This window comes from Schistocerca piceifrons, chromosome 9 (genome assembly GCF_021461385.2).
Source record: "Schistocerca piceifrons isolate TAMUIC-IGC-003096 chromosome 9, iqSchPice1.1, whole genome shotgun sequence".
NCBI lineage: Eukaryota > Metazoa > Arthropoda > Insecta > Orthoptera > Acrididae > Schistocerca > Schistocerca piceifrons.
The window spans coordinates 197,639,404-197,667,045 of NC_060146.1; the positions used below are offsets into that span (position 1 = coordinate 197,639,404).

At 43.2% G+C, this 27,642-nt stretch overlaps 1 protein-coding gene across 1 annotated transcript in view; it reads right to left on the reverse strand.

Moving 5' to 3' along the window:
- The window catches only part of LOC124717127, an 85,368-nt gene extending 58,913 nt beyond the window's left edge, over positions 1 to 26,455 (reverse strand). Inside the window, exons 1-3 of the mRNA XM_047243863.1 lie at positions 26,253 to 26,455; positions 9,213 to 9,447; positions 1,702 to 1,871 (exon numbers count right to left, since the gene is read on the reverse strand). Coding sequence (XP_047099819.1) covers positions 1,702 to 1,871; positions 9,213 to 9,447; positions 26,253 to 26,406 — 559 coding nt within the window. The 5' untranslated portion in view covers positions 26,407 to 26,455. The remainder of the gene's footprint in view (positions 1 to 1,701; positions 1,872 to 9,212; positions 9,448 to 26,252) is intronic.
- Positions 26,456 to 27,642: the final 1,187 nt, after the last annotated feature.

The following is a 27,642-nucleotide window of genomic DNA, read 5'->3' on the forward strand; positions in this document are numbered from 1 at the left end:
CTACTGACGGCCTTGGGAGAGCCAGTCCTGACAAAACTCTACCATCTGGCGAGGAAGATGTATGAGACAGGCGAAATACCCTCAGACTTCAAGAAGAGTGTAATAATTCCAATCCCAAAGAAAGCAGGTGTTGACACATGTGAAAATTACCGAACTATCAGTTTAATAAGTCACTGCTGGAAAATAATAACGAGAATTCTTTACAGACGAATGGAAAAACTGGTAGAAGCCGACCTCGGGGAAGATCAGTTTGGATTCCGTAAAAATATTGAAACACGTGGGGCAATACTGACCCTACGACTTACCTTAGAAGCTAGATTAAGGAAAGGCAAACCTAAGTTTCTAGCATTTGTAGACTTAGAGAAAGCTTTTGACGATGTTGACTGGAATACTCTCAAATTCTGAAGGTGGCAGGTGTAAAATACAGGGAGCGAAAGGCTATCTACAATTTGTACAGAAACCAGATGGCAGTTATACGAGTAGAGGGGCACGAAAGGGAAGAAGCGGTTGAGAAGTGAGTGAGACAGGGTTGTAGCCTCTCCCCGATGTTATTCAATCTGTATATTGAGCAAGCAGTAAAGGAAACAAAAGAAAAATTCGGAGTAGGAATTAAAATCCACGGAGAAGAAATAAAAACTTTGAGGTTCGCCGATGACATTGTAATTCTGTCAGAGACAGCAAAGGACTTGGAAGAACAGTTGAATGGAATGGACAGTGTCTTGAAAGGAGGATATAAGATGAACATCAACAAAAACGAGGATAATGGAATGTAGTCGAATTAAGTCGGGCGATGCTGAGGGAATTAGATTAGGAAATGAGACACTTGAACTAGTTAAGAAGTTTTGCTATTTGGGGAGCAAAATAACTGATGATGGTCGAAATAGCGACGATGTAAAATGTAGACTGGCAATGGCAAGGAAAGCCTTTCTGAAGAAGAGAAATTTGCTAACATCGAGTATAGCTTTAAGTGTCAGGAAGTCGTTTCTGAAAATATTTGTATGGAGTGTAGCCATGTATGGAAGTGAAACATGGACGATAAGTAGTTTGGACAAGAAGAGAATAGAAGCTTTCGAAATGTCGTGTTACAGAAGAATGCTGAAGATTAGATGGGTAGATCACATAACTAATCAGGAGGTATTGAATAGGATTGGGGAGAAGAGAAGTTTGTGGCACAACTTGACTAGAAGAAGGGATCGGTTGGTAGTACATGTCCTGAGGCATCAAGGGATCACAAATTTAGCATTGGAGGGCAGCGTGGAGGCTGAAAATCGTAGGGGAGACCAAGAGATGAATACACTAAGCAGATTTAGAAGGATGTAGGTTGCAGTAGGTACTGGGAGATGAAGAAACTTTCACAGGATAGAGTAGCATGGAGAGCTGCATCAAACCAGTCTCAGGACTGAAGCCCACAACAACAACAGTTTAGAAATCAAGATAGTTATATTTTTCCGTAGTGCTTGTGGGCTCATATTGACCATAGTGGTATTAGGAGGTGTTATGTATACACTACACTTTCTTCAACAATACTATACTTCGTGAATACTTCTTGCGTTATCAGGAGAGTCATGGCGGCACATTGTCGCAACGTTTAAATGAGTTTCTTATTTATCATCTTCGCTGATAAACCGACAAGATTACACGAATGAAATTCTCCGCCAAGGATGCAATTCCAAGGAACATACTCCCAAATAAGTCACTCACCAGTTTTGTTCAAGTACTTCTGAAGAAAATTCCACTGACGTCCCTCGGCACATCGTCTCCTGGTTTTTATGGCTTTTGTGATGCGCCGAACAGCGTGCAGCAACTGGGAGAGGATGGGCTCCCTCACATCAGTTTCCAGTGTTTCCACGTTCCACTCCGTGTCGTTCAACCTTTGAAATACAACGTAATCATCTGATGTAACAAGTGATATTTTGAATCTTGATTACATTTTGTACTACAAAATGGTGAAAGCAAAATCCAACTCACCCCTTCTCCCGTTTCTTCGAACAAAGGTAATTGGAAATGAATCACGGTATTAGAATGAGTTACTGCGCTGTAAATTATAGGTGGTATGCGTAACTACTGCCACATTTTGGTTAAGCGACCAGTATCTCTAGAGATGCAAGTACGCCTGCCCACAGCACTCCGTCTTCAGGCCACAAGTGCTCCATCGGAACCATCCGACCGCCGTGTCATCCTCACCTGAGGATGCGGATAGGAGGGGCGTGTGGTCAGCACACCGCTCTCCCGGTCGTTATGACGGTTCTCTTTGACCGGAGCCGCTACTATTCGGTCGAGTAGCTCCTCAACTGGCATCACGAGGCTGAGTGCACCCCGAAAAATGGCAACAGCGCATGGCGGCCCGGATGGTCACCCATCCAAGTGCCAGCCACACCTGACAGCGCTTACCTTCGGTGGTCTGACGAGAACCGGTGTGTCCACTGCGGCAAGGCCATTGCCACACCTGTGCACACATCTGTCGAAAACTATAACAGACCATGATGCTCTAACACGGAAGGATAATTACTATCGTATAGCTTTCCAGAAAAAACAGATATACACTGATCAGCCACAACATTATGACGATCTACCTAATAGTCGGTACGTCTAGCTTAGGCATGGATAACAGCGTTGAAACGTCGTGGCATGAAAGCAGTGAGGCCTTGGTAGGTCACTGGAAGAGAAGCTGGCGCCACATCTGCGGACACATGTTTCGTAATTCATGAGCTCTGACGTCACGTTCAGTCACATCCCAAATGTGCTCGACACGGTTCAGATCTGGCGAATTGGGCGGCCAGTACATAAACTGGAACTCGCCACTGTGTTCCTCGAACAACTCCACCACACTCCTGGCCTTGTGAAAAGGAGCATTGTCTTGTTGAAAAATCTCATTGCCGTGAGGAAACATGATCGCCACGGATATACGTAGTCCGCAACCAGTGTAAGATACTCCTTGCCTGTCGTGGTGCCTTGCACGAGCCCCACTGTAGATGCGCACGTGAATGTTACGCAGAGCTCAATGGAGTCGCCGCCTTCTTGTCTCCGTAAAGATGTCAAGGAGCTTAAATTTCCTGGCAGATAAAAACTGTGCTGGACCGAGACGAACTCGGGACCTTTGCCATTTGCGGCCAAGTGCTCTACCATCTGAGCTACCCTAGCACGACTCACGCCCCGTCCTCACAGCTTTACTTCTTCCAGTATCTCGTCTCCTACCTTCCAAACTTCACAGAAGTTCTCCTGCGATCCTACACTTGCCCGCGAAAGGCAAAGGTCCAGAGTTAGAGTCTCGGTCCTGCACACAGTTTACAATCCACCAGGAAGTTTCTTATCAGCGCACACCCCGCTGCAGAGTGAAAATCTGATTCTGTCAAGGAGCCGTTCCCCTGGAAGGTGACTGATTCGTGCCCACCTATCGGAATGATGAAGAAGGTATTGATCAGACTATGCAACGCTCTGCCACTGCACCAGTATCCAGTGCCGATGGTCACGTGCCCATTGGCAGTGACAGTTGCTGATGTCGTGTCGTTAACATTTGCACATGCGTGTGTCGTCGGCTGCGAAGCTCCATCGTTACTGTGTGTTCCGACACACTTGCACTCTGCCCAGGATGTTTGATGTTAGTTCGGCCACAGTTCGCCGCCTGTCCTGTTTCACCAGTCTGCCCAGCCTACTGTGTCCGACACCTGTAATGAGGGATGGAAGCCCAACCCCACGACGTCTGAACGTGGTTTCATCTTGGTTTTGACACATTTTGATGCCGCTCACCACAGCACTTCTCGAACACCCTACAAGTCGTGCAGTTGCCAAAATGCTCGTCCGAACCTCCGGGCCATCACAATCCACCCTCAGTCAAACTCAAATACTGTATATGAAGATAGTAACTGTTCCCGAAAGAACAGATACCATTGATGACCGTGCAGCACCCCTAGAAATAAATGATAATTATGTGAGACCTTAACTTTTCGCGGTGAATCGAATGTTCAAATAACTTACAGGTTTGCTGCCGGGTGACGTCGTCGAACACCGCCGAAATTTCGACAGGAGCACACCCTGCCATTCTCAAGGCACAAATGCAAGGAAGAAGAAATGTGCTAGCAAATTTAATACCTCGGTTCACAGAGGAGAAACAAGGAAGGCACCACACACAGAACAAGTGTCAACACAACCAAAGATAACCAACATCAGAAATATCTGTTCACAGGTAGATGCCGTGTTTCTTGACTTCCGCAAGGCGTTCGATACAGTTCCCCACACTCGTTTAATGAACAAAGTAAGAGCATATGGACTATCAGACCAATTGTATGATTGGATTGAGGAGTTCCTAGATAACAGGACGCAGCATGTCATTCTCAATGGAGAGAAGTCTTCCGAAGTAAGAGTGATTTCAGGTGTGCCGCAGGGGAGTGTCATAGGACCGTTGCTATTCACAATATACATAAATGACCTGGTGGATGACATCGGAAGTTCACTGAGGCTTTTTGCAGATGATGCTGTGGTGTATCGAGAGGTTGTAACAATGGAAAATTGTACTGAAATGCAGGAGGATCTGCAGCGAATTGACGCATGCTGCAGGGAATGGCAACTGAATCTCAATGTAGACAAGTGTAATGTGCTGCGAATACACAGAAAGATAGATCCTTTATCATTTAGCTACGAAATAGCAGGTCAGCAACTGGATGCAGTTAATTCCATAAATTATCTGGGAGAACGCATTAGGAGGGATTTAAAATGGAATGATCATATAAAGTTGATCGTCGGTAAAGCAGATGCCAGACTGAGATTCATTGGAAGAATCCTAAGGAAATGCAATCCGAAAACAAAGGAAGTAGATTAGAGTACGCTTGTTCGCCCACTGCTTGAATACTGCTCAGCAGTGTGGGATCCGTACCAGATAGGGTTGATAGAAGATATAGAGAAGATCCAACGGAGAGCAGCGCGCTTCGTTACAGGATCATTTAGTAATCGCGAAAGCGTTACGGAGATGATAGATAAACTCCAGTGGAAGACTCTGCAGGAGAGACGCTTAGTAGCTCGGTACGGGCTTTTGTCAAAGTTTCGAGAACATACCTTCACCGAAGAGGCAAGCAGTATATTGCTCCCTCCTACGTATATCTCGCGAAGAGACCATGAGGATAAAATCAGAGAGATTAGAGCCCACACAGAGGCATACCGACAGTCCTTCTTTCCACGAACAATACGAGACTGGAATAGAAGGGAGAACCGATAGAGGTACTCAGGGTACCCTCCGCCACACACCGTCAGGTGGCTTGCGGAGTATGGATGTAGATGTAGATGTAGATCTTTGGTTGTGTTGACACTTGTTCTGTGTGTGGTGTCTTACTTGTTTCTCCTCTGTGAACCGAAGTACTACATTTGCTTGCACATTTTTTCTTCCTTGCATTTGTGCCTTGAGAATGGCAGGGTGTGCTGCTGTCGAAATATCGGCGGTGTTCGACGACGTCACCCGGCAGCAAACCCGTAAGTTTTTTGAACAAATGATAATTGTTGTGTCTAGACAAGACAGTTTAGACACAAGGCGGAGATACCGAAAGGGCACGCGTCAGCTCACGCCGACTGGCGTGAATTCTGGAACAGGATACGTAATTAATGCTATAAAGAAAAGTACGTAGCTGCGTTCATACTTAACTTTATTCCATCATTGTGGTACATCGCTCTTGGTTATACAAGTGAGACTCTCTCCAGAAATGGTCAACGGCGCCTTGCTACGTCGTAGTCATGGCCTTAGCTGAAGGCTATTCTAACTGTCTCTCGGCAAATGAGAGAAAGGCTTCGTACGTGTAGTCGCTAGCAAAGTCGTCGTACAACTGGGGCGAGTGCTAGTCCGTCTCTCTAGACCTGCCGTGTGGTGGCGCTCGGTCTGCGATCACTGACAGTGGCGACACGCGGGTCCGACATGTACTAATGGACCATGGCCGATTTAAAGCTACCACCTAGCAAGTGTGGTGTCTGGCGGTGACACCACAATAATTAATTGAAACCCTCAGCTGCCGACAGGAGTTGTTGATATACGTCGATGGGGACAGCTGAAAATGTTCTACACACGGACAGCACGCTCACCGACTCCACAAGCATCGTGCGTGTTTCTGACTAGCAGACACACTTTGCCAGGTGACGCTGCTGTCTCCTGGATAGTAGGCCGGTCATCACAATGTTTTTGCTGACCGGTGTACAGACACAATGTATCCACAGCTTAATGTCTAAATTTGTTAACCAGGTCGTAGCAATCAGTGTCACGTTGTGCGCTTTCACACCACATTTAAAAACTTTGAGCGAATTAGCAGTCTTCGAAAGGGAGATAAGAAGGAAATGACAACTACTTTGGACAGGTCAGGAAAACTGCTGGTGAATCCTGTGGATGCCTTGGGCAGATGGAGGGAATATTTTGAAGAGTTGCCCAATGTAGGTGAAAACGCGAACAGTAATGTTTCAGATTTCGAGGTAGAATGGGATAGGAATGATGATGGAAATAGGATCACATTTGAGGAAGTGGAAAAAATTGTCAATAGATTGCAGTGCAATAAAGCGGCTGGGGTGGATGAAATTAAGTCGGAACTCATCAAATACAGTGGAATGTCAGGTATTAAATCGCTACACAGGATAATTGAAATGGCCTGGGAGTTGGGACAGGTTCCATCAGACTAGAAAAAAGCAGTAATCACACCAATCTTTAAACATGGACACAGAAATGATTGTAACAACTGCAGAGGTATCTCTTTAATCAGCGTTGTTGGTAAAATCTTCTCAGGTACTGTTGAAAGGAAAGTGCGAGTATTAGTTGAGGACCAATTGGATGAAAATCAGTGTGGGTTTAGGCCTCTTGGAGGTTGTCAGGACCAGATCTTTAGCTTACGGCAAATATTAAGAAGTGTTATGAGTGGAACAGGGAATTGTATCTATGCTTTATAGATCTAGAAAAGGCATATGACCGGGTTCCTAGGAGGAAGTTATTGTCTGTTCTAAAAGATTATGGAATAGGAGGCAAACTTTTGCAAGCAATTAAATTTCTTTACATGGAGAGTCAGGCAGCAGTTAGAGTTGACGGTAAATTGAGTTCATGGTTCAGAGTGGTTTCAGGGGTAAGACAAGGCTGCAACCTGTCTCCACTGTTGTTCATATTATTTATGGATCATATGTTGAAAACAATAGACTGGCTGGCTGGGATTAAAATATGTGAACACAAAAGAAGCAGTCTTGCATATGCGGATGACTTAGTTGTGATGGCAGGTTCGATTGAAAGTTTGCAAAGTAATATTTCAGAGCTAGATCAGAAATGTAAGGACTATGGTATGAAGATTAGCATCTCTAAAACGAAAGTAATGTCAGTGGGAAAGAAATATAAACGGATTGAGTGCCAAATAGGAGGAACAAAGTTAGAACAGGTGGACGGTTTCAAGTACTTAGGATGCATATTCTCACAGGATGGCAACATAGTGAAAGAACTGGAAGCGAGGTGTAGCAAAGCTAATGCAGTGAGCGCTCAGCTACGATCTACTCTCTTCTGCAAGAAGGAAGTCAGTACCAAGACTAAGTTATCTGTGCACCGTTCAATCTTTCGACCAACTTTGTTGTATGGGAGCGAAAGCTGAGTGGATTCGGGTTACCTTATCAACAAGGTTGAGGTTACGGATATGAAAGTAGCTAGGATGATTGCATGTACTAGTAGATGGGAACAATGGCAGGAGGGTGTCCACAATGAGGAAATCAAAGAAAAACTGGGAATGAACTCTATAGATGTAGCAGTCAGGGCGAACAGGCTTAGATGATGGGGTCATGTTACACGCATGGGAGAAGCAAGGTTACTCAAGAGACTCATGGATTCAGCAGTAGAGGGTAGGAGGAGTCGGGGCAGACCAAGGAGAAGGTACCTGGATTCGGTTAAGAATGATTTTGAAGTAACAGGTTTAACATCAGAAGAGGCACCAATGTTAGCACTGAATAGGGGAGCATGGAGGAACTGTATAAGGGGGGCTATGCTCCAGACTGAACGCTGAAAGGCATAATCAGTCTTAAATGATGATGATGATGATGATGAGAGCGGATTGTTCTCCAGAACGTGCCCCACGGTCACTTTCGTTACATCCCCTTTCGTTTGAATGTGGTTTTGCCTTGAGTATTCACGACGTGGTAGACAAAACTCTACAACCTTATGCGTCTGTTTTTGAGTTAGATAGACATCCGGGGTGGCTCTTAATCCCATTGTTCTTTTTGTTTCTCTGTGGTATCCGGATCTTCTATTGCCTGAACTTCAAGCCAAAGTTCCCCTTAATGACTTCAGGCGCAAAGTTACTGCAGCCTGTGAAACGCTGTTTAGAACTGAGTTCTTATGGGAATTTCCACTTCTTCACTTTTGGTTCTGAGATTGGTGGGAAGAACATTGGTTAGAACAGGCCACCACTGAGAGGGGGTTTATCTGGCAGTGACACCCATACACCTCACGACCTAATTCTGTCTGACAACCTCGGAATCTCCTTGGGCCGCTCAAAGATTCTCTACAGGAAATACACTTTGACGATGAAGGGAGTGTCAGTCATGCAGTGAAAACATGTTTTCTGCTACAGGGCAAGAGCTTTTGCCAGCAGGTAAAACTTGCTCTTCCACAACATTGGCGTACGGCCATAGAACGAGATGGAGACATGGACAAGATATGTTGATGTATATTGTCACCAAATTCTGCCTTAACGATAAGTAGGTTCTGAGAAGTCTTTCGATTTGACGCCACTTGGGCGACTTGCGCGTTAATGGGGATGAAACGATGATGATTAGGACAACACAAGACCCAGTCCCTGAGCGGAGAAAATCTCCGACCCAGCCGAGAATCGAACCCGGACCCTTAGGATTGACATTCTGTCGCGCTGACCACACAGCTACCAGGGACAGACGTTAAAGAGACTAGATCACAAAGACGTTTATTACGAGGTGACGGGTTTCGATCGTCAGATGATCATCTTCAGACCTACAACAGCATATTGATGGACAATGGTTGTACATGGAGCAGCAACAGCTGAACCAAAAAGAAGTTGATTATCGTCATTCAGCCGTTCCTGATCAATATATAGCAACTGCCCACCAATATGAAGGTCTGAAGATGATCATGCGATGATCGAAACGGGTTACCTTGTAACAATCGTGCGTTTGCTATGTACACTGTTATGTAATTAATTTCGATTAGATATAAGATAGTTGGTTGGTGCCTTCCATGGCGTACGTACCCCAGCACAGAGCAGGAATCAATGCAGTCGTCAGCGATGAAGCACCGGAGGTCTCTGGTGAACTGTGGCTCTGCGGTGTCGTTGGTAAGTCCGTGGATGACCGCCAGGGCGTCTTCGCACTCCCCGAACCAGAGCCTTCGCCCCAGCGTCCAGCTCGGTAACACACGCAGCAAAGCTTGCACCGCGATGGAGGGCCTCTGGAGGGTCTCGCACTTTAGAGAAACGTCAAACAGTTCTGCAAAAGGTTCATTCAGTCATATTGAGGTTTTATACACTGTTCAGACAAGCTTTAACTAAGAAATTCCGTCTACATCGACACAGCTAGTCACTGAAGGTGAAACACCGTGATAGTGGCAACCAACAAACGTCAACATGGAATGAAGTTTTCTGCATGATTCGACATGCAAATTGCAATATTACGGTGTAAGGGAAATCTGGAAAATAGTCCAAATCCTATAGCTCTGAAAGGAAAGAAAGGGAGGGCAAGGGCGGCCGGCCGTGGTGGCCGAGCGGTTCTAGGCGCTACAGTCTGGAACCGCGCGACCGCTACGCTCGCAGGTTCGAATCCTGCCTCGGGCATGGATGTGTGTGATGTCCTTAGGTTAGTTAGGTGTAAGTAGTTCTAAGTTCTAGGGAACTGATGATCTTAGAAGTTAAGTCCCATAGTGCTCAGAGCCATTTGAACCATTATTTGAAGGCAAGGGCGTGACCCAACTGAAAACAAATTACATGTGGTGTTCCACAAGGTTCCATTTTAGGTCTCTTCTTTTTTTCTTTCATCTATAACATTACCAGATACCAAATTTATTTTGTTTGCATCTGAGATCAACACTGCAGTAAATAGCAAATGAATTAGAGTTGGTGAGTGAAGGAACCAGCCACAAATACTTTTTAAATGTTTTATTTTAGTGCCATAACCAGTTCCGGGACACCATGCCCGTCTTCAAAGGCAAATATTTTCGTTACATAGATGGCTTGGTCAACAGCATGTTATCTATTTCAAAAAACATCTATGTGCCGAAAATATGCATCTGAAGTTGGGCAGGGTAGCTCGAAAATGGTTATGCCACTAAAATAAAACATTTAAAAAGTATTTGTGGCTGGTTGCGTCATTAGGAAACCATCATTAAGGACAGCGGAATTCACAAGATCTAATATTGATAAAATACACTACTGGACATTAAAATTGCTACACCACGAAGAAACACAGATGACAAACGGGTATTCATTGGACAAATATATTATACTAGAACTGACATGTGATTACATTTTCACGAAATTTGGGTGCATAGATCTTGAGAAATCAGTACCCAGAACAACCACCTCTGGGCGTAATAACGGCCTTGATACGCCTGGGCATTGAGTCAAACAGAGCTAGGCTGGCGCGTACAGGTACAGCTGCCCATTCGGCTTCAACACGATACCACAGTTCATCAAGAGTAGTGACTGGTGTATAGTGACGAGCCAGTTGCTCGGCCACCATTGACCAGACGTTTTCAATTGGTGAGAGATTTGGAGAATGTGCTGGCCAGGGAAGCAGTGGAACAATTTCTGTATCCAGAAAGGCCCGTACGGGACCTGCAACATGCGGTCGTGCATTATCCTGCTCAAATGTACGGTTTCGCAGCGATCGAATGAAGGGTAGAGCCACGGGTCGTAACACATCTGAAATGTAACGTCCACTGTTCAAAGTGTCGTCAACAAGAGGTGACCGAGACGTGTAATCAATGGCACCCCATACCATCACGCCGGGTGATACGCCAGTATGGCGATAACAAATACACACTTCCAATGTGCGTTCACCGCGATGTCGCCAAACACGGATGCGACCATCATGACGCTGTAAACAGAACCTGGATTCATCCGAAAAAATGACGTTTTGCCATTCGTGCACGCAGGTTCGTCGTTGAGTACACCATCGCAGGCACTCCTGTCTGTGATGCAGCGTCAAGGGAAACCGCAGCCATGGTCTCCGAGCTGATACTCCCTGCTGCTGCAAACGTCGTCCAACTGTTCGTGTAGATGGTTGATGTCTTGCAAACGTCCCCATGTGTTGACTCAGGGATCGAGACGTGGCTGCACGATCCGTTACAGCCATGCAGATAAGATGCCTGTCATATCGACTGCTAGTGGTACGAGGCCGTTGGAATCCAGCACGGCGTTCCGTATTACCCTCCTGAACCCACTGATTCCATATTCTGATAACAGTAATTGGATCTCGACCAACGCGAGCAGAAATGTCGTGATACGATAAACCGCAATCGCGATAGGCTACAATCCGACCTTTATCAAAGTCGGAAACGTGCTGGTACGCATTTCTCCTCCTTACATGAGGCATCACAACGACGATTCACTAGGCAACGCCGGTCAATTGCTGTTTGTGTATAAGATATCGGTTGGAAACTTTCTTCATGTCAGCAAGTTGTAGGTGTCGCCCCCGGCGCCAACCTTGCTCTGAAAAGCTAATCATTTACATATCACAGCATCTTCTTCCTGTCGGTTAAATTTCACGTCTGTAGCACGTCATCTTCGTGGTGTAGCAATTTTAATGCCCAATAGTGCAGTATCACAGAAGAGTTATAGTCATAGAACGATCGCTTCATGAAATTCTTACAAACATTCGTAAATGTTTAGTAGCCAAGTCTGTCACTAAACTTTGAAAAGACACACTATATGCAGTTCTGAACTTGTAAGAGATTTCCTGCCATTAATGCACAAAATATGACGGCAAGTATCCAGAAGAAGCTGAGGGTGTTCAATTATTGGGATTACAGCTAGACGATAAATTCAGTTTGGAAGAGCAAATCGCAGAACTGCATAAGTTCCTTCACAATTCTTTATTTGCGATGCGAATGTTGTCAGAGATATGCGATATAAAAATACAGAAAAGGTATTATAAAATTATTTAAAAACAGTCTTTATCGCAGCCGATGTTAACTCCTGACTGGCTTCGGCCTTTTAATTACGAGTCGTCTTCAGATTTTGCGTCATTTGGATGACGTGAATGGTGCCTGTTCCGCTGGGGAGGCTTCTGTCACTGTAGCTCAGTCACAATAGTTGATTCACATTAATTATTTCCACTAGTCATTGGCGTAGTATCCCTGGACGTGCAGTACTGAAGATGTGTCTTTTTACATAAAACTGAGAGTGAAATCTTTTGTGGAAAACTAGTCGATGATACTTTAATGAACCTTGTTTACAATTTCTACTGTTTGTGTAGGTGTTCTTGAATTAATTACATTACTAGTGTTATCTGCAAAAAGAACTAATTCTGTTTGTTGTATATAGATGGAAGCTTGATTACATGTATGAGGAACAGCAGTGGACCTAAGACTGAAGCTTGAGGAACCTCATTCGTCAGAATCACATTCCTAATTTTTATTGCTAGAATTACTAAGTACAACTTTCTACATTATTAAGGTTAGATATGACAAAGTCCATTGGTTCGCTTTACCATCAATAACATAAAACGTTAATTTATCTGGGAGAATACCGTGATTCACACAGTCAAATGTCTTAGATAGGTCACAGAAAATACCAGTCGGTGCTACTGTATTGTTTAATGCTTGTAGAATCTGGTGAGTGAACATGCAAATAGCATTCTCAGTAGAGCAACCCTTCTGAAACCCAATCTGTGATTTGCTAAGGATAGTATTGTTTCTAAGATGACAAACCCCTCCTTGCTCTAACGTAATATAGTCTGGCTGACTAGAAGCTAGTTTTCTTGTCTTTTGATGCTCGTGAGATGCTCCTTTCCTGTCTTGTTGGGATTTTGCGTATTTTTTATTGTTGTAGTTCGCGGTTTTCGATGTGTATGTGTGGGTTAAATTACTCTCTTATGTTTCTTATTTACGACGACAGATGGTTTCGACTTACTATAACATTTTAATCGTTTTCGCTAGTATGTATCCTAGTCTTTACTTTGCACGAGATTCTCGCGCATAACGCTACTGTCCTCTCTCGTTAGATGTGTTCCTTAGCGCAAGCTTCACCTGCTTGATACTAGGACACAGGCAAATTGGTTTCATATTTTCTGTTGTATGTAAGTGTTTAAAAATGGTTCTGATATGTTTCATTTATTAAGACGGAGGGTTTGAATTAACACAACCTTTAAAATTTTGATGCGCCTGAGTATGTATACCTGGGTTTAATGAGCGCGAGTACCTCGCGCATACCACAAGTACCCTCACTCGGTGGAACTGTCTGCCCTAGGGTTTCCACACCCTCTTTACGGTAGTTCACAGGCTAAGTACTGTTAATATGCCGTGTTCGCATCGACCTTCTCTTCATAATTATGCTGTACAGATGGTGGTAATATTTTAATTTTAACTACTGACGACGCCTTTGGCACGATTGTTTTATATACTAGGGCTATCCACAAAGTACATTACGTTTTGGAATTAAAAATAAATAAAGTATTGGAAATTTTTTTTATTATGAACAGATGAAAGCCACACTTAAATACTACTTTTCTACATAGTTGCCATTTAAATTAAGGCACTTATCGTAGCGATGGACGAGCTTGGAAATTCCTTCGTCGTAAAATTCGGCCGCCTGCGCCTTCAAACACGTGGTTACCTCTTCTGGAAGCTATGCGTCGTCATCAAAACGCTGCATAGCCTACCACTTCTTCATTGCTGGGAATAAGTGTAAGTCGCTCGGTGCCAGGTCGGGACTGTACGGCGGATGAGGAAACAACTCCCATTTAAAAGATTCGAGAACTTCACGAGTGGCATTTGCCGTGTGGGCCCGGGCGTTGTCGTGAATCAGCAAGATCTTTGAGCCCAACTTTCCCATGCGCTTGTTTTGTATTGCTCTTCTGAGGTTGTGCAGAGTTTGGCAATACCTTTGAGAGTTTATTGTAGTGCCACTTTCCAGGAAATCCACAAAAATCACACCTTATCTGTCCCAAAAAAGGTAACCACGTGGTTGAAGGCGCAGACAGCCGAATTTTACGACGAAGGAATTTCCAAGCTCGTTCATCGCTACGATAAGCGCCTTAATTTAAATGGCAACTATGTAGAAAAGTAGTATTTAAGTGTGGCTTTCATCTGTATATAATTTAAAAAATTTCCAATAATTTATTTATTTTTAATTCCAAAACGTAATGTACTTTGTGGATAGCCCTCGTATCTCCACTGAAAGATATGATTTTAGTAAGTGACTAAAAGTTTTTGTGCTTGTAATACTTTGGTAATTTTCACGGTTACTTAAAGCTATAAGTGTTTGTTTTTTTTGTTCTATCTCGCTTATGGTGCTAAGTTTCCTGTTTAGGTGTATTTTTGTTTCTGATGAAGGTATATTTAGATATACCGAAACTGTGGTCAAGGATTTCAATAAATCTTTATCCTGTACTGTTTGGCTGTTATCATTTACCGTGAGCATAATAAAGTTTCTTCCTCTCAGATTCGCGTAAGGTGCACGGGATGCATGACTTCTAAACTTACTCCTTTGTCGTACCGTTGAGGAAAGATGCATGGGACACCGTAGTATACACACGGCTCTTACAGCCCAATAAATCGGCAATGACAGAGCGCCGCACCCATACTCGACACTCTGTACGGTTTAAATGTGTCGAAATTCTGGAGTCTCTTTGAGACTCGGTGATGTAAGAAACAGTTTGGAGAAGAATTTAATTTAAAAAATAGCTGTTCGAACGTTGAGAAATCACGGAATACTAATGTTTCTTCAGACCTCGCTACAGTGTAGCTAGTAATGTTTCATCAACACCCCATCGTCGATCGACTGGGTATACGGGGTGTCCCATTTGTCTTGACCAGCCTAAATAACTGTTTGTCCAGATGCAAATTACAAAATGTTTCAAGCAAATGTTCTTTAGGCGTCAGGGGGACATCAATCAGCATGATTGCCTTCGTTGTAGCTTTGTTTTTTACAAAGATATGAACAGCGGTATGATTTTTTAAATGGCACCCATTAGTTTTGATTCGGTAATTCATTTCCTCTCCTAAAGACCTATTCAAAAATGTTTGACAGTTTATCATTCACTAAAACACAACGTTATTAATTACATCCACGACACTGACGTTGACGCTCCCAGCGCTTAGTGCAGGTGCTCGGGGTAATGACACACATCCACGTGCTGACGTTGACAGAGGATAAACGTTAAGTAGAATGCACACCCTTCATTCTGTCAACCATCGTCAGTTGAAGAGTTGTGTGAGCAGAATGTATACCAACGAAGAGAAGGTAGAAACGCTAACCATGTATGGGGAATGTAAGTTAGCAGAACAGTAATTGCAATACTGTTTTCTTATGTACGGGTACATTTAGTACAGTAGTTTAGTCCTTTTAAACACTGTTGTGTAGAGTAGGCATACAGTAACGGCTGTCTTTTCTACAAACCGAGCGAGGTGGCGCAGTGGTTCGACACTGGACTCGCATTCGGGAGGACGACGGTTCAATCCCGCGTCCGGCCATCCTGATTTAGGTTTTCCGTGATTTCCCAAAATCACTCCAGGAAAATGCCGGGATGGTTCCTCTGAAAGGGCACGGCCGACTTCCTTCCCCATCCTTCCCTAATCCGACGAGACCGATGACCTCGCTGTCTGGTCTACTTCCCCAAACAACCCAACCCAACTCCTACAAACTGCATCCACATAACGTTTCTTTTATTGTTGTTGTTGTTGTTGTTGAAGGCAGGCGAAATGCTACGCAGGCAGCGGAACTGTACAGAGAGCAATATCCTGACAGGAACTCACCTTTCCGGCGGATGTTTTCTAGTCTTGTTGCGACGCTTCAGGAAACGGGAAGTTTCAACCCACGACAACGCAATAGTCGTAGCACTCGCACAGACAAAGCTGCCGAAGTTACTGTTCTCGCTCCCGTTGCTATGAATCCACATGTGAGCACACGACAGCTTGAACACGACACTGGAATTCCTAAAACCAGTGTACAGCGTGTTCTTACACGGCACCGGTTCCATCCTTACCATGTACAAGAATTCCATGGGGGTGATTTCCAGATCGTGTACAGTTCTGTCACTGGGCACAGCAGCAAATCCTCGCCAACCCGAACTTCTTCTCCAATGTTCTATTTACCGATGAATATTTCTTCTCAAACAAAGGACAGGTAAAAACAAGGACGATGCATTATTGGTCCTGCGACAACCCACGATTGCTTAGACAGGTGTAACATCAGCATCAATGGAGAGTTAACGTCTGGTGTGGGATGCTTGGTACTACATTTATTGGCCCTTATTTCATCAATGGTAGTCCAAATGGCACAGCGTATGCCAACTTCCTCTGGATGAAGTCCCGCTAAGAACCAGAATGCTTATGTGGTATCAACACGATGGCTGTCCAGCACATAATGCCTAGCGTACACGTCGTGTTCTGAACCGAAGGTATCCTGCCAGATGGATTGGTCGAGAAGGAACAGTTACTTGGCCTGCTAGATTTCCTGATTTAAAACCTCTGAACTTTTTTGTTTGGAGACTCATTAAAGACGCTGTCTATCGCGATATTCCAACAACTCCAGAGAACATGCTGGAACGTATTGTGCTTGCTTGTAATTCTCTTCAGAAGGAAACACAGAAAGCAGTAAATAATTCTTTCATTCGACGAGTGCACCAGTGTATCGGTGTCGACGGTCACCACTTTGAGCACCTTTGATACTCCTCGGCAACGGTACAGGAGACTAAAAGTAATTTTTTTGTTATGTTTTTACTTGGTTTTCATTTGTTTTCTGACAACTGCAGCAAGTGGACGAGTTTGTAACCCCGGGCACAAAGTCAGTGTTGTGTTATGTAATTAAAAACGTTGTGTTTCAGAGAATGGTAGACTAATACATTTTTGAAAAGGTCTTTAGTAGAGGAAATGAATTACCGAATAAAAAATACAGGGTGCCATTTAAAAGAGTCATACCGCTGTTCATATCTTTGTAAAAAAACAAAGCTACAACGAAGGCAATCATGCTGACTGATGTTCCCCTGACGGGTTAACAACATTTGCTTGAAACATTTTGTAATCTGCATCTGGACAAACAGTTATTTAGGGTGGTCAAGATAAAAGGGACACCCTATATACAGCTTCAGTTTATGCCCCCTGTAACAAGTTTGTTTGCGTGACCATCCTCCACAGCAAGCATAGAAATACTTCTTTTGTAAATAAAATCGCTTGTTCCTGCTGCCACTTAATTTATTTTCCCAGACCCGTTTCGCCTTTCTCTTGTTCTAAGGCATCATCAGTGGGATCTATAACGATACAGTTTTGTTATTTTTAGATTATCAAACAGTTCACGTCGCAATTTTTTATGTAAAAAAAGTAGTTACTTACGATTTGCTGATCTGCGCTTCCTCTCATCTGGTCTGGAGGTTGCACTACCACTTTATTACCGTCATATAAGCACAACTTTTAGTTCTGACATTTTTCACACCGTTCACCATGTTTCTCCTTCTTTTTTTATTTGGTGTGCTATTGTTCTTTTGCCACTCGATACAACTATTTCTTTGGATACTGCTTTTAACTACGTAAATGTTGCAACTCCATTACGTGTTGCAATATTTACGTTGTTCTTACATTACTTTTCATGCAAATTTGACCTTGGGGAGTAGTGCTAGGTCAGGCGCGTAAGGTGGGTGGTCTAACACTGGGATGCTGTACTTCGTTAAAAATCTCGTAACAGACAACACGGTGTGAGCCGGTACGTTGTCTTCATGCAGAACCATGACTTGTTCTTCCACAATTCGGGTCGTTTTTTTTCCTTTTTTCTGATGGAGCTGAGCAACAACCTTAAGGTATAAATGTTTATTAAGAGTTTGATCTTCAAGAACCCAGAGAAGATACAAAATTTCTTAACTATGAAAATGAAAAACAATCGTCATGGCTTTGAATCTCGATTTGCTCATTCGAGCTCTTTTCGCTCTCGGTGAAGTTCGTTGCTTCCAGTGCATGTGCTGGCGCTTAGTTTGTGGATCAAATGTGAAAAACCGAGATGGTCACATTTTATCACTCTTTCCAATAAATCAGGATTATTTTCATTACATTAAAAATGTCAATACAAACATTGTCACGGGCTTCTTTTTGTTGCATCGCGCTTTTGTCGTGTTAAATTAGTTTTGTAAAATTCGCATTATGAATCCTTTGCAATTCCTACAATTTCAACTATCGATAGAATCAGATTATGTACTTCATTGATATTTCCAATCTTTCTTTATGATGAAGGGCGACCCGGGCGTGAGTCATCTTCAACGCCTTCTAGGCCATCTTGAAAACACTTCAACGGCTCCAAAACTCACGTACGTGATAAACAATCTTCGCTGCACACTGCTTTTAGTAGCAGACTTCAGTCGAGGATTTTGCAAGTTTTATGTGGAACCTTACGACAATTCGCTGCCTCATTATTTCACTTAACATTTTCCCACCAAAACAAGATAACAGTGCTTACAAAAACGAAGGCCACCGTCACCGTGATTTGTCCACTGACAACAGAGGTGCTGTGTTCAGCTAAGAAGGCTTCACGCTCATAGAGCATAAATATTTGTGGTGCGATCGTTCGGATGAGCATAACTCAACATCTCTGCAGCTCAAGTCACGTGGTATTGGGACTTCTCATTTTAGCCCGCATGGCGTTTCGAGTGTTATAACTTCGCTGGTACAGATGGCTCACCTACCGCGGAACTTTGTATTTGCATTTCACAGACATTTTAACAATTTGGTGCCAGGAACTGAACTTGGCTCAAAGATGTGAAGAGCAATGGTATTGTACTTCTTCACCACAATATCATAGCTCAGATTCCACTATATTTATGTTTTTTCAGTAATGGAAAACAGTAATACACAACAATTTTTTTTTACTTTTACTACTGCACTTATTCATATTCTCGAATCTCTGCTCTAATTGATTAGCTTGTAACGACACTGTGATGATTATGAGGTCCCATACTCTGTGACAGAGCGTATGTACACGGCCATAAAGTTTTATGAAAAAGCAATACGTTTGGATCCATGAAATTGTTACAGTACATACAATAACCGATTTGCACCACATGCTTGTCAATTATTATTTTTAATTTTTCTATATTGACCAAAAAAATGATTCAAATGGCTCTGAGCACTACGGGACTTAACATCTGAGGTCATCAGTCTGAGGTCATCAGTCCCCTAGAACTTAGAACTACTTAAACCTAACATCACACACACCCATGTCCGAGGCAGGATTCGAACCTGCGACCGTAGAGGTCGCGCGGTTCCAGACTGAACCGCCTAGAACCGCTCGGCCACACCGACAGGCCTATATTTACCATGCTACGTTCTATAGAGAAGTAAAATTTCTGCAACTTTTTTTCGCCATCTCATCAGTAAAGTGAAACCATACACTATGCAGAAAAAAATAAAAAATACAAGATCAGTGCTCCAATTTTGGAGCAATAAAAGAAGTGACCGCCAACAATATTGTTTTAGGTGCATATTGCTGACTCTGTTTAATTTAATTTAATTATAATGACACTGTATATGGAGCTGTCTCATTAAGAAATATTTTGTTACGCACAAAAGTTTGAGAACCTACATAAATTGGAGGGACTTAATCAGACTGCCATGTATAAATTTTATCTGCATATGAACACGGCGCCAAAATGTATACACTGCCTGGCAATTTACCAAACACAGTTGCAAATTTATCTAGCACCTGTCTCGTAGACAAATGGCCATAAGGTCGCAGAAATCATCTGTATACTACAAGACTTTATAGTCCTTGCCTCGATATTTTTCAACATGTAAAGTGACTCATCTCAATATGACATTTACAATTATACATTTGTTGTACATACCTATGAGAAGTAGCTGTTCGTCCTTTCACGTACTTCTCTTTATATCCATAGCAACAACAAGACTGCATCATAGCTGTTACTAAAACTCAGACGTGCAGAAACGTGTCAGTCAAGGCAATGTTTAAGTTTCGCTATCACACCGCAAACTGAAGACAAGCAACGTTGACCCAGAATCACGTGAGTAGCCCGGTTTGATGTTGAGAACATTCGCAGTAGGCTATGTTCACTCCATAGATCTACATCTACATCTACGTCATTACTCTGCTATTCACAATAAAGTGCCTGGCAGAGGGTTCAATGAACCACCTTCAAGCTGTCTCTCTACCGTTCCACTCTCGATCGGCACGCGGCAAAAACGAGCAGTTAAATTTTTCTGTGCGAGCCCTGGTTTCTATTATTTTATCGTGTTGATCATTTCTCCCTGTGTAGGTGGGTGTTTCACAGTTCATGTTACACACTTCTCGAAGTTGCAGCGGGGACTCAGTAGATGAAGTTTTATGTCGGAACCCATGATGAAGAAGGATGAATGTATCAATTTGAGGTAAGAATACCTCTACAGGAAACGGACGACTGAGAAGTTACAAGCGAAAACCGTTGTGATACCTCTAACAGTGGAATACATGTACCGGTATTGTTCTTGCTAAGGTAACTTTCAGCGGTGGTGGTAAGGATCAAAAAAGCAAAAATATCCAGTAAACATGGGTTCTAAAATGCATACCTTAAGGCGTATGAGCACTTGTTCAATAGAGGAGAACTGTTTCACAGCAGCAAAGGTGAACAAATGCTACTGGCTCTTCAGGGGTGCATTTTACAAATTGTTTTGGGCAGTGGCCAGTAATGATTTGATAAAATTTTTCATAATTACAATAACAAAGATATCAAATGCACACACTTATTGATACAGTGTTGGTCAAAAGCTAAAATTTTCTCACAGTCCATAAAGACAGTCCTGATCGTTCATCACAGTAAAATAGCAGTGTTTTTCTCAAAGTCTGGCACCTCTGGTGGCCCACCAATACCGTAATCTCTACCGGGACTACAGTGGCTTCACTCTGTGATGACCTACCTACCAATATTCTTCAAAACTTCGAATGACTCTGCTGTGGGTTTGCTCTGTTGTGGCCCATTACCTGTCTGCATGTCGAGAGTCAGCACTGTCTTTCCGTTAGAAGGACAACACTACTTCTTCAAGACTGCATGCAAATCAACTACTTCCGTGTGCATTTTCTTTTACTGCTCAGACTTTGAGAAAAACACTGCAATTTTACTGTGATGAACGATCAGGACTGTCTTTATGGACTGTGAGAAAATTTTAGCTTTTGACCAACATTGTATTAATACGTGTGTGCATTTGATATCTTTCTTACTGTAATTATGAAAAATTTTTTCAAATCGTTATTGGCCACTGCCCAAAACAATTTGTAAATTTTTTTGTGGGGAGCATGAGGGCTATGTAAGTAGGCTATATAGGTTTTTTTATTGGTAACGCCACCTCTGTATAAAAATCACTGGCTGTGCTGTGTGCAGTCTGTGTCTAGTTTGCATTGTTGTCTGCCATTGTAGTGTTGGGCAGCGGCAGCTGGATGTGAACAGCGCGTAGCGTTGCGCAGTTGGAGGTGAGCCGCCAGCAGTGGTGGATGTGGGGAGAGAAATGGCGCAGTTTGGAAATTTTTAAGACTGGATGTCATGAACTCCTATGTATATTATGATTTTTCAACACTATTAAGGTAAATACATTGTTTGTTCTCTATTAAAATCTTTCATTTGCTAACTATGCCTATCAGTAGTTAGTGCCTTCCGTAGTTTGAATCTTTTATTTAGCTGGCAGTAGTGGCGCTCGCTGTATTGCAGTAGTTCGAGTAACGAAGATTTTTGGTGAGGTAAGTGATTTGTGAAACGTATAGGTTAATGTTAGTCAGGGCCATTCTTTTGTAGGGATTTTTGAAAGTCAGACTGCGTTGCGCTAAAAACATTGTGTGTCAGTTTAAGCACAGTCATGTATAATTGTTCTAAGGGGACGTTTCACATTTTAAAGGCCATTTTTCCTTCTTTTAGTCCATACTACTGCCCTGAAACTTGCTTGCCCTACATTCTTAGCAAGAACAGTGCCGATCATGTATTCCACTGTCAGAGGTACCAGAACGGTTTTCGATTGTAACTTTCGACTCGTTCGTTTCCGAGCCAACGACCCTTGACTCAAATTGATACATTTATCCGTCTCCGTCATCCTTGAATGTTTGTAAATCGCCGCGGATCAAGCTATATTTACACTGAATTACAGGCGCAGCGACTGTAGCTTTGACGTTCTGTATCGTCATCGAGTAGAACAGAAGTGATATCTGGTGTTCCGCAAGGTAGTGTCGTAGGTCCTCTGCTGTTCCTGATTTACATAAATGATCTAGGTGATAATCTGAGCAGCCCCCTTAGATTGTTTGCAGATGACGCTGTAATTTACCGTCTAGTAAAATAATCAGACGATCAATTCCAATTTCAAAATGATCTAGAGAATTTCTGTACGGTGCGAAAAGTGGCAACTAGCACTAAACAAAGAAAAGTGCGAGGTCATCCACATGGGTACTAAAGGAAATCCGAAAAATTTTGGGTATACGATAAATCGCACAAATCTAAGGGCTGTCAATTCGACTATTTACCTAGGAATTACAATTACGAGCAACTTAAATTGGAAAGACCACATAGATAATATTGTGGGGAAGGCGAAACAAAGACTGGGTTTTTTGGCAGAACACTTAGAAGATGCGACAAACCCACTAAAGAGACAGCCTACATTACACTTGTCCGTCCTCTGCTGGAATATTGCTGCGCGGTATGGGATCCTTACCAGGTAGGATTGACGGAGGACATCGTAGAAGTGCAAAGAAGGGCAGCTCGTTTCGTGTTATCGCGCAATAGGGGTGAGAGTGTCACTGATATGATACGCCAGTTGGGGTGGCAGTCACTGAAACAAAGGCGGTTTTCGTCGCGGCGAGATCTATTTACGAAATTTCAATCAACAGCTTTCTCTACCGAATGTGAAAATATTTTGTTCCCCACCTACGTAGGGGGAAATGATCATCATAATAAAATAAGAGAAATCAGAGCTCGAACGGAAAGATTTAGGTGTTCCTTTTTCCCACGCGCCATTCGAGAGTGGAATGGTAGAGAAGTACTATGAAAAGGGTTCGATGAACCCTCTGCCAGGCACTTCAATGTGAATCGCAGAGTAGACATGTAGATGTAGATGAAGATTTTGGCCACTCTGGAAGCCAAAAAAACACTCAGCCATGTATTTGCTCTCCAAGACAGGATGGAAGCAAGGAAGGAGGTCGGCAGTAAGTTTCCCGTGGTGGAAATGAAAACAGAAAACTTTATTTCAGTTACAGACGGGGTAGCCATAGCAACGGATAAAATTGCTAAAGAAGCAGAAGGAAGCAAAATACAATGGAGGAACAGAGGTAGATTGGAAACAGCGAAGAAAGTCCTCTAAAATGCAGTACAATTGTTTACTAAACCGTGATCTGATTTTAGGAGGCCCAATTCTGGTCCTCCATCAATACGTCTTCTGCAGGCTTTCTCTCAAGATGAGTTTTAAATAAAAGTTTAGGAACGTAAAAATCTTCATGAGACGTAGAACTACATCCCTCCAATTTATAACGTGCTCCACAACAGTACATCCCACTGCCACACAGCAGTTACCATGGGTGCAAGAACCGTGAGTGGAGAGAGAAAAGGACATGGTCAAAGATGGAGACGACGAAGACTGAAAAATGCCCAACACAGCGGCACAGCGTCACTAATATTGCCTGGAAGGACATTCGTCAAGAGATACCACAGAAGGAAATGACTGTGATTCTACAGACTGTGTGAGCGGATTATACTAAATGACAATGAATAATGTCTTGTATGTGTCTGAACCACATCAGTACATTTTGTTTTTGGTATTTCAATTTTGTCTGCTCTTTATCTACTGTTTTTCAGCTTCTTATACTGATTTCGCATTAATTACTCACATTTGCTTGTTCTATAATGAATATATTATGCTATGTGTATCACATCTCTTGTAGCAAAAAATCTTCTGTATATAGCACAGTAAATAAAGCGTTTTTGCATTTGTACCCTCCCCCCCTATGAACCATGGACCTCGCCGTCGGTGGGGAGGCTTGCTTGCCTCAGCGATGCATATAGCCGTACCGTAGGTGCAACCACAACGGAGGGGTATCTGTTGAGAGACCAGACAAACGTGTGGTTCCTGAAGAGGGGCAGTAGCCTTTTCAGTAGTGGCAGGGGCAATAGTTTCGATGAATGACTGTAACACTAACCAAAACGGCCTTGCTGTGCTAGTACTGCGATCGGCTGAAAGCAAGGGTATACTAAGGCCGTAATTTTTACCGAGGGCGTGCAGATTTACTGTATGGCTTACGCGTTTATTCATCATCATCATCATTTAAGACTGATTATGCCTTTCAGCGTTCAGTCTGGAGCATAGCCCCCCTTATACAATTCCTCCATGATCCCCTATTCAGTGCTAACATTGGTGCCTCTTCTGATGTTAAACCTATTACTTCAAAATCATTCTTAACCGAATCCAGGTACCTTCTCCTCGGTCTGCCCCGACTCCTCCTACCCTCTACTGCTGAACCCATGAGTCTCTTGGGTAACCTTGCTTCTCCCATGCGTGTAACATGACCCCACCATCTAAGCCTGTTCGCCCTGACTGCTACATCTATAGAGTTCATTCCCAGTTTTTCTTTGATTTCCTCATTGTGGACACCCTCCTGCCATTGTTCCCATCTACTAGTACCTGCAATCATCCTAGCTACTTTCATATCCGTAACCTCAACCTTGTTGAGAAGGTAACCTGAATCCACCCAGCTTTCGCTCCCATACAACAAAGTTGGTCGAAAGATTGAACGGTGCACAGATAACTTAGTCTTGGTACTGACATCCTTCTTGCAGAAGAGAGTAGATCGTAGCTGAGCGCTCACTGCATTAGCTTTGCTACACTTCTCTTCCAGTTCTTTCACTATGTTGCCATCCTGTGAGAATATGCATCCTAAGTACTTGAAACCGTCCACCTGTTCTAACTTTGTTCCTCCTATTTGGCACTCAATCCGTTTATATTTCTTTCCCACTGACATTACTTTCGTTTTGGAGATGCTAATCTTCATACCATAGTCTTTACATTTCTGATCTAGCTCTGAAATATTACTTTGCAAACTTTCAATCGAATCTGCCATCACAAATAAGTCATCCGCATATGCAAGACTGCTTATTTTGTGTTCACATGTCTTAATCTCACCCAGCCAGTCTATTGTTTTCAACATATGATCCATAAATAATATGAACAACAGTGGAGACAGGTTGCTGCCTTGTCTTACCCCTGAAACTACTGTGAACCATGAACTCAATTTACCGTCAACTCTAACTGCTGCCTGACTATCCATGTAAAGACCTTTAATTTCTTGCAAAAGTTTGCCTCCTATTCCATCATCTTGTAGAACAGACAATAACTTCCTCCTAGGAACCCGGTCATATGCCTTTTCTAGATCTATAAAGCATAGATACAATTCCCTGTTCCACTCATAACACTTCTCCATTATTGACCGTAAGGTAAAGATCTGGTCCTGACAACCTCTAAGAGGCCTAAACCCACACTGATTTTCATCCAATTGGTCCTCAGCTAATACTCGCACTTTCCTTTCAACAAAACCTGTGAAGATTTTACCCACAACGCTGATTAAAGAGATACCTCTGTAGTTGTTACAATCTTTTCTGTTTCCATGTTTAAAGATTGGTGTTACGCGTTTATTAAGATGAGAAATTTGTTAACATCGTGTATAGTCAGGAAGTCGTTTCTGAAGGTATTTGTGTGGAGTGTAGCCATGTACCGAAGTGAAACATGGACGATAAATAATTTTTGGGCAAGAAGAGAATAGAAGCTTTCGAAACGTGGTGCCTCTGACAGGCACTTAAGTGTGAATTGCAGAGTAACCATGTAGATGTAGATGTAGGTGTAGATGGATGAAGTCTGCTGACAATGGTTCGCGTGTAAAACTTGATCTACTACGTCCCCTCTACAATCTAGTAGTGTGTTACATGAATTGTGAAACATCCTGTAGGTACTCTATGTTCACGCTCCGCAGCTATCAGTCATTCACACCACCTGTCCCATTATTTTATAGCTACCCCTCAGGTGTTCAGAACGGCAACGTGGATACGTAGTCTGAACGCGTACTGGACGAATGAGTACTCACTGAACTCTTGACAGTAGGCTCCGTATATCAGTCGTCCGCCGTAGCCGTAGTCCTGGTAGCGGCGCTGAACGTGGGTACAGACACAGTCGAGTACTGCCGTGCCATTTGCAGCCAGTATGGCCAGCAGCGACGTAGCCACGCCGGCTGGATGCATCGTAAGCCTTTGAGAGCGAGGTAGAAACACGCACTGTGGGCATTGCTTGGAGCGCGGGTCCGGTATAAGGAGACGCGTAGCGGATGTCTTTTCCGCAGGATGAGTGAACCACAGGAAGTATGATGTCTCCATTCCGGAGCCTATTTCCTGTCAGAGAGGCCAGTTGCCAACTCAGAGACGTTACAGGAAAATTTTCCTTCGTTTTATGCGTTTGTCTGCCGCACATTTTCAAGACTACAGCGAGATCCACTGATAGACTTCCAAGATGCTACTCCAGGCGGGTGTAAACTGACTGTGCGCAATGGAAAATGATAAATGCTAAAATGATGATTTGGCCCTCTCTGACTACCCCCTGAAGCAGTGTGGTGTGCGTACCGTAAGACCTTCGGTACACACACCATCAGATTATTTGACTTGTCGCTCTAACGAAGTAGGCGAGTGTCAGCAATATGTCTCGTGGTCTTATCGTGGCGTGTTTATCTTCTGCCGTTAGGTCAGACGATAGAAATGCCACCTGCACGCTTAGAGTAGCAGATTGACGGTGACCAACTTTAAACAGAACTTGATTAATTTTCACACACATTTATTAAAATATTAAAAATCATAAACCTTACTTAACTTGATTCTGGATGCTATTTACAATTGACAATCTGAAGTTCCTTTGGTATTGGTACGTTAATCTTATTCTCACATATCTCTGACACTTGACAAAGTGTCTATTCATTTATCTTCATGGCTATGTACAGGAATATGATAATCTTATTAGGCGCAGAGTGAAACTTGACTATAGACTGGTACAGACAAATGTAGAACTCATACAGACTGGTGCAGACTGATGCTGACTGAGTTAGGTAGGTGGTTAGTGTTTAACGTCCCGTCGACAACAAGGTCATTAGAGACGGAGCGCAAGCTCGGGTTAGGGAAGGATTGGGAAGGAAATCGGCCGTGCCCTTTCAAAGGAACCATCCCGGCATTTGCCTCAAACGATTTAGGGAAATCACAGTAAACCTAAATCAGGATGGTTGGAGACGGGAGATGCAGACTGATGCAGACCGACTAATCGGAGGTCTGTACACTCGTTATAATACCTCCCGCGTTCAGGTATCACTGCACGAGTGTGATCCACGAGGAGAAAAGGTTCTACGTTAGCAGCAATCTCATTGGCTGCGTTACATATTAATATGCGGATCGGCGGAAGCAGAATTTGGTCCATCTCTAAGACAGCGCCATCTCGGA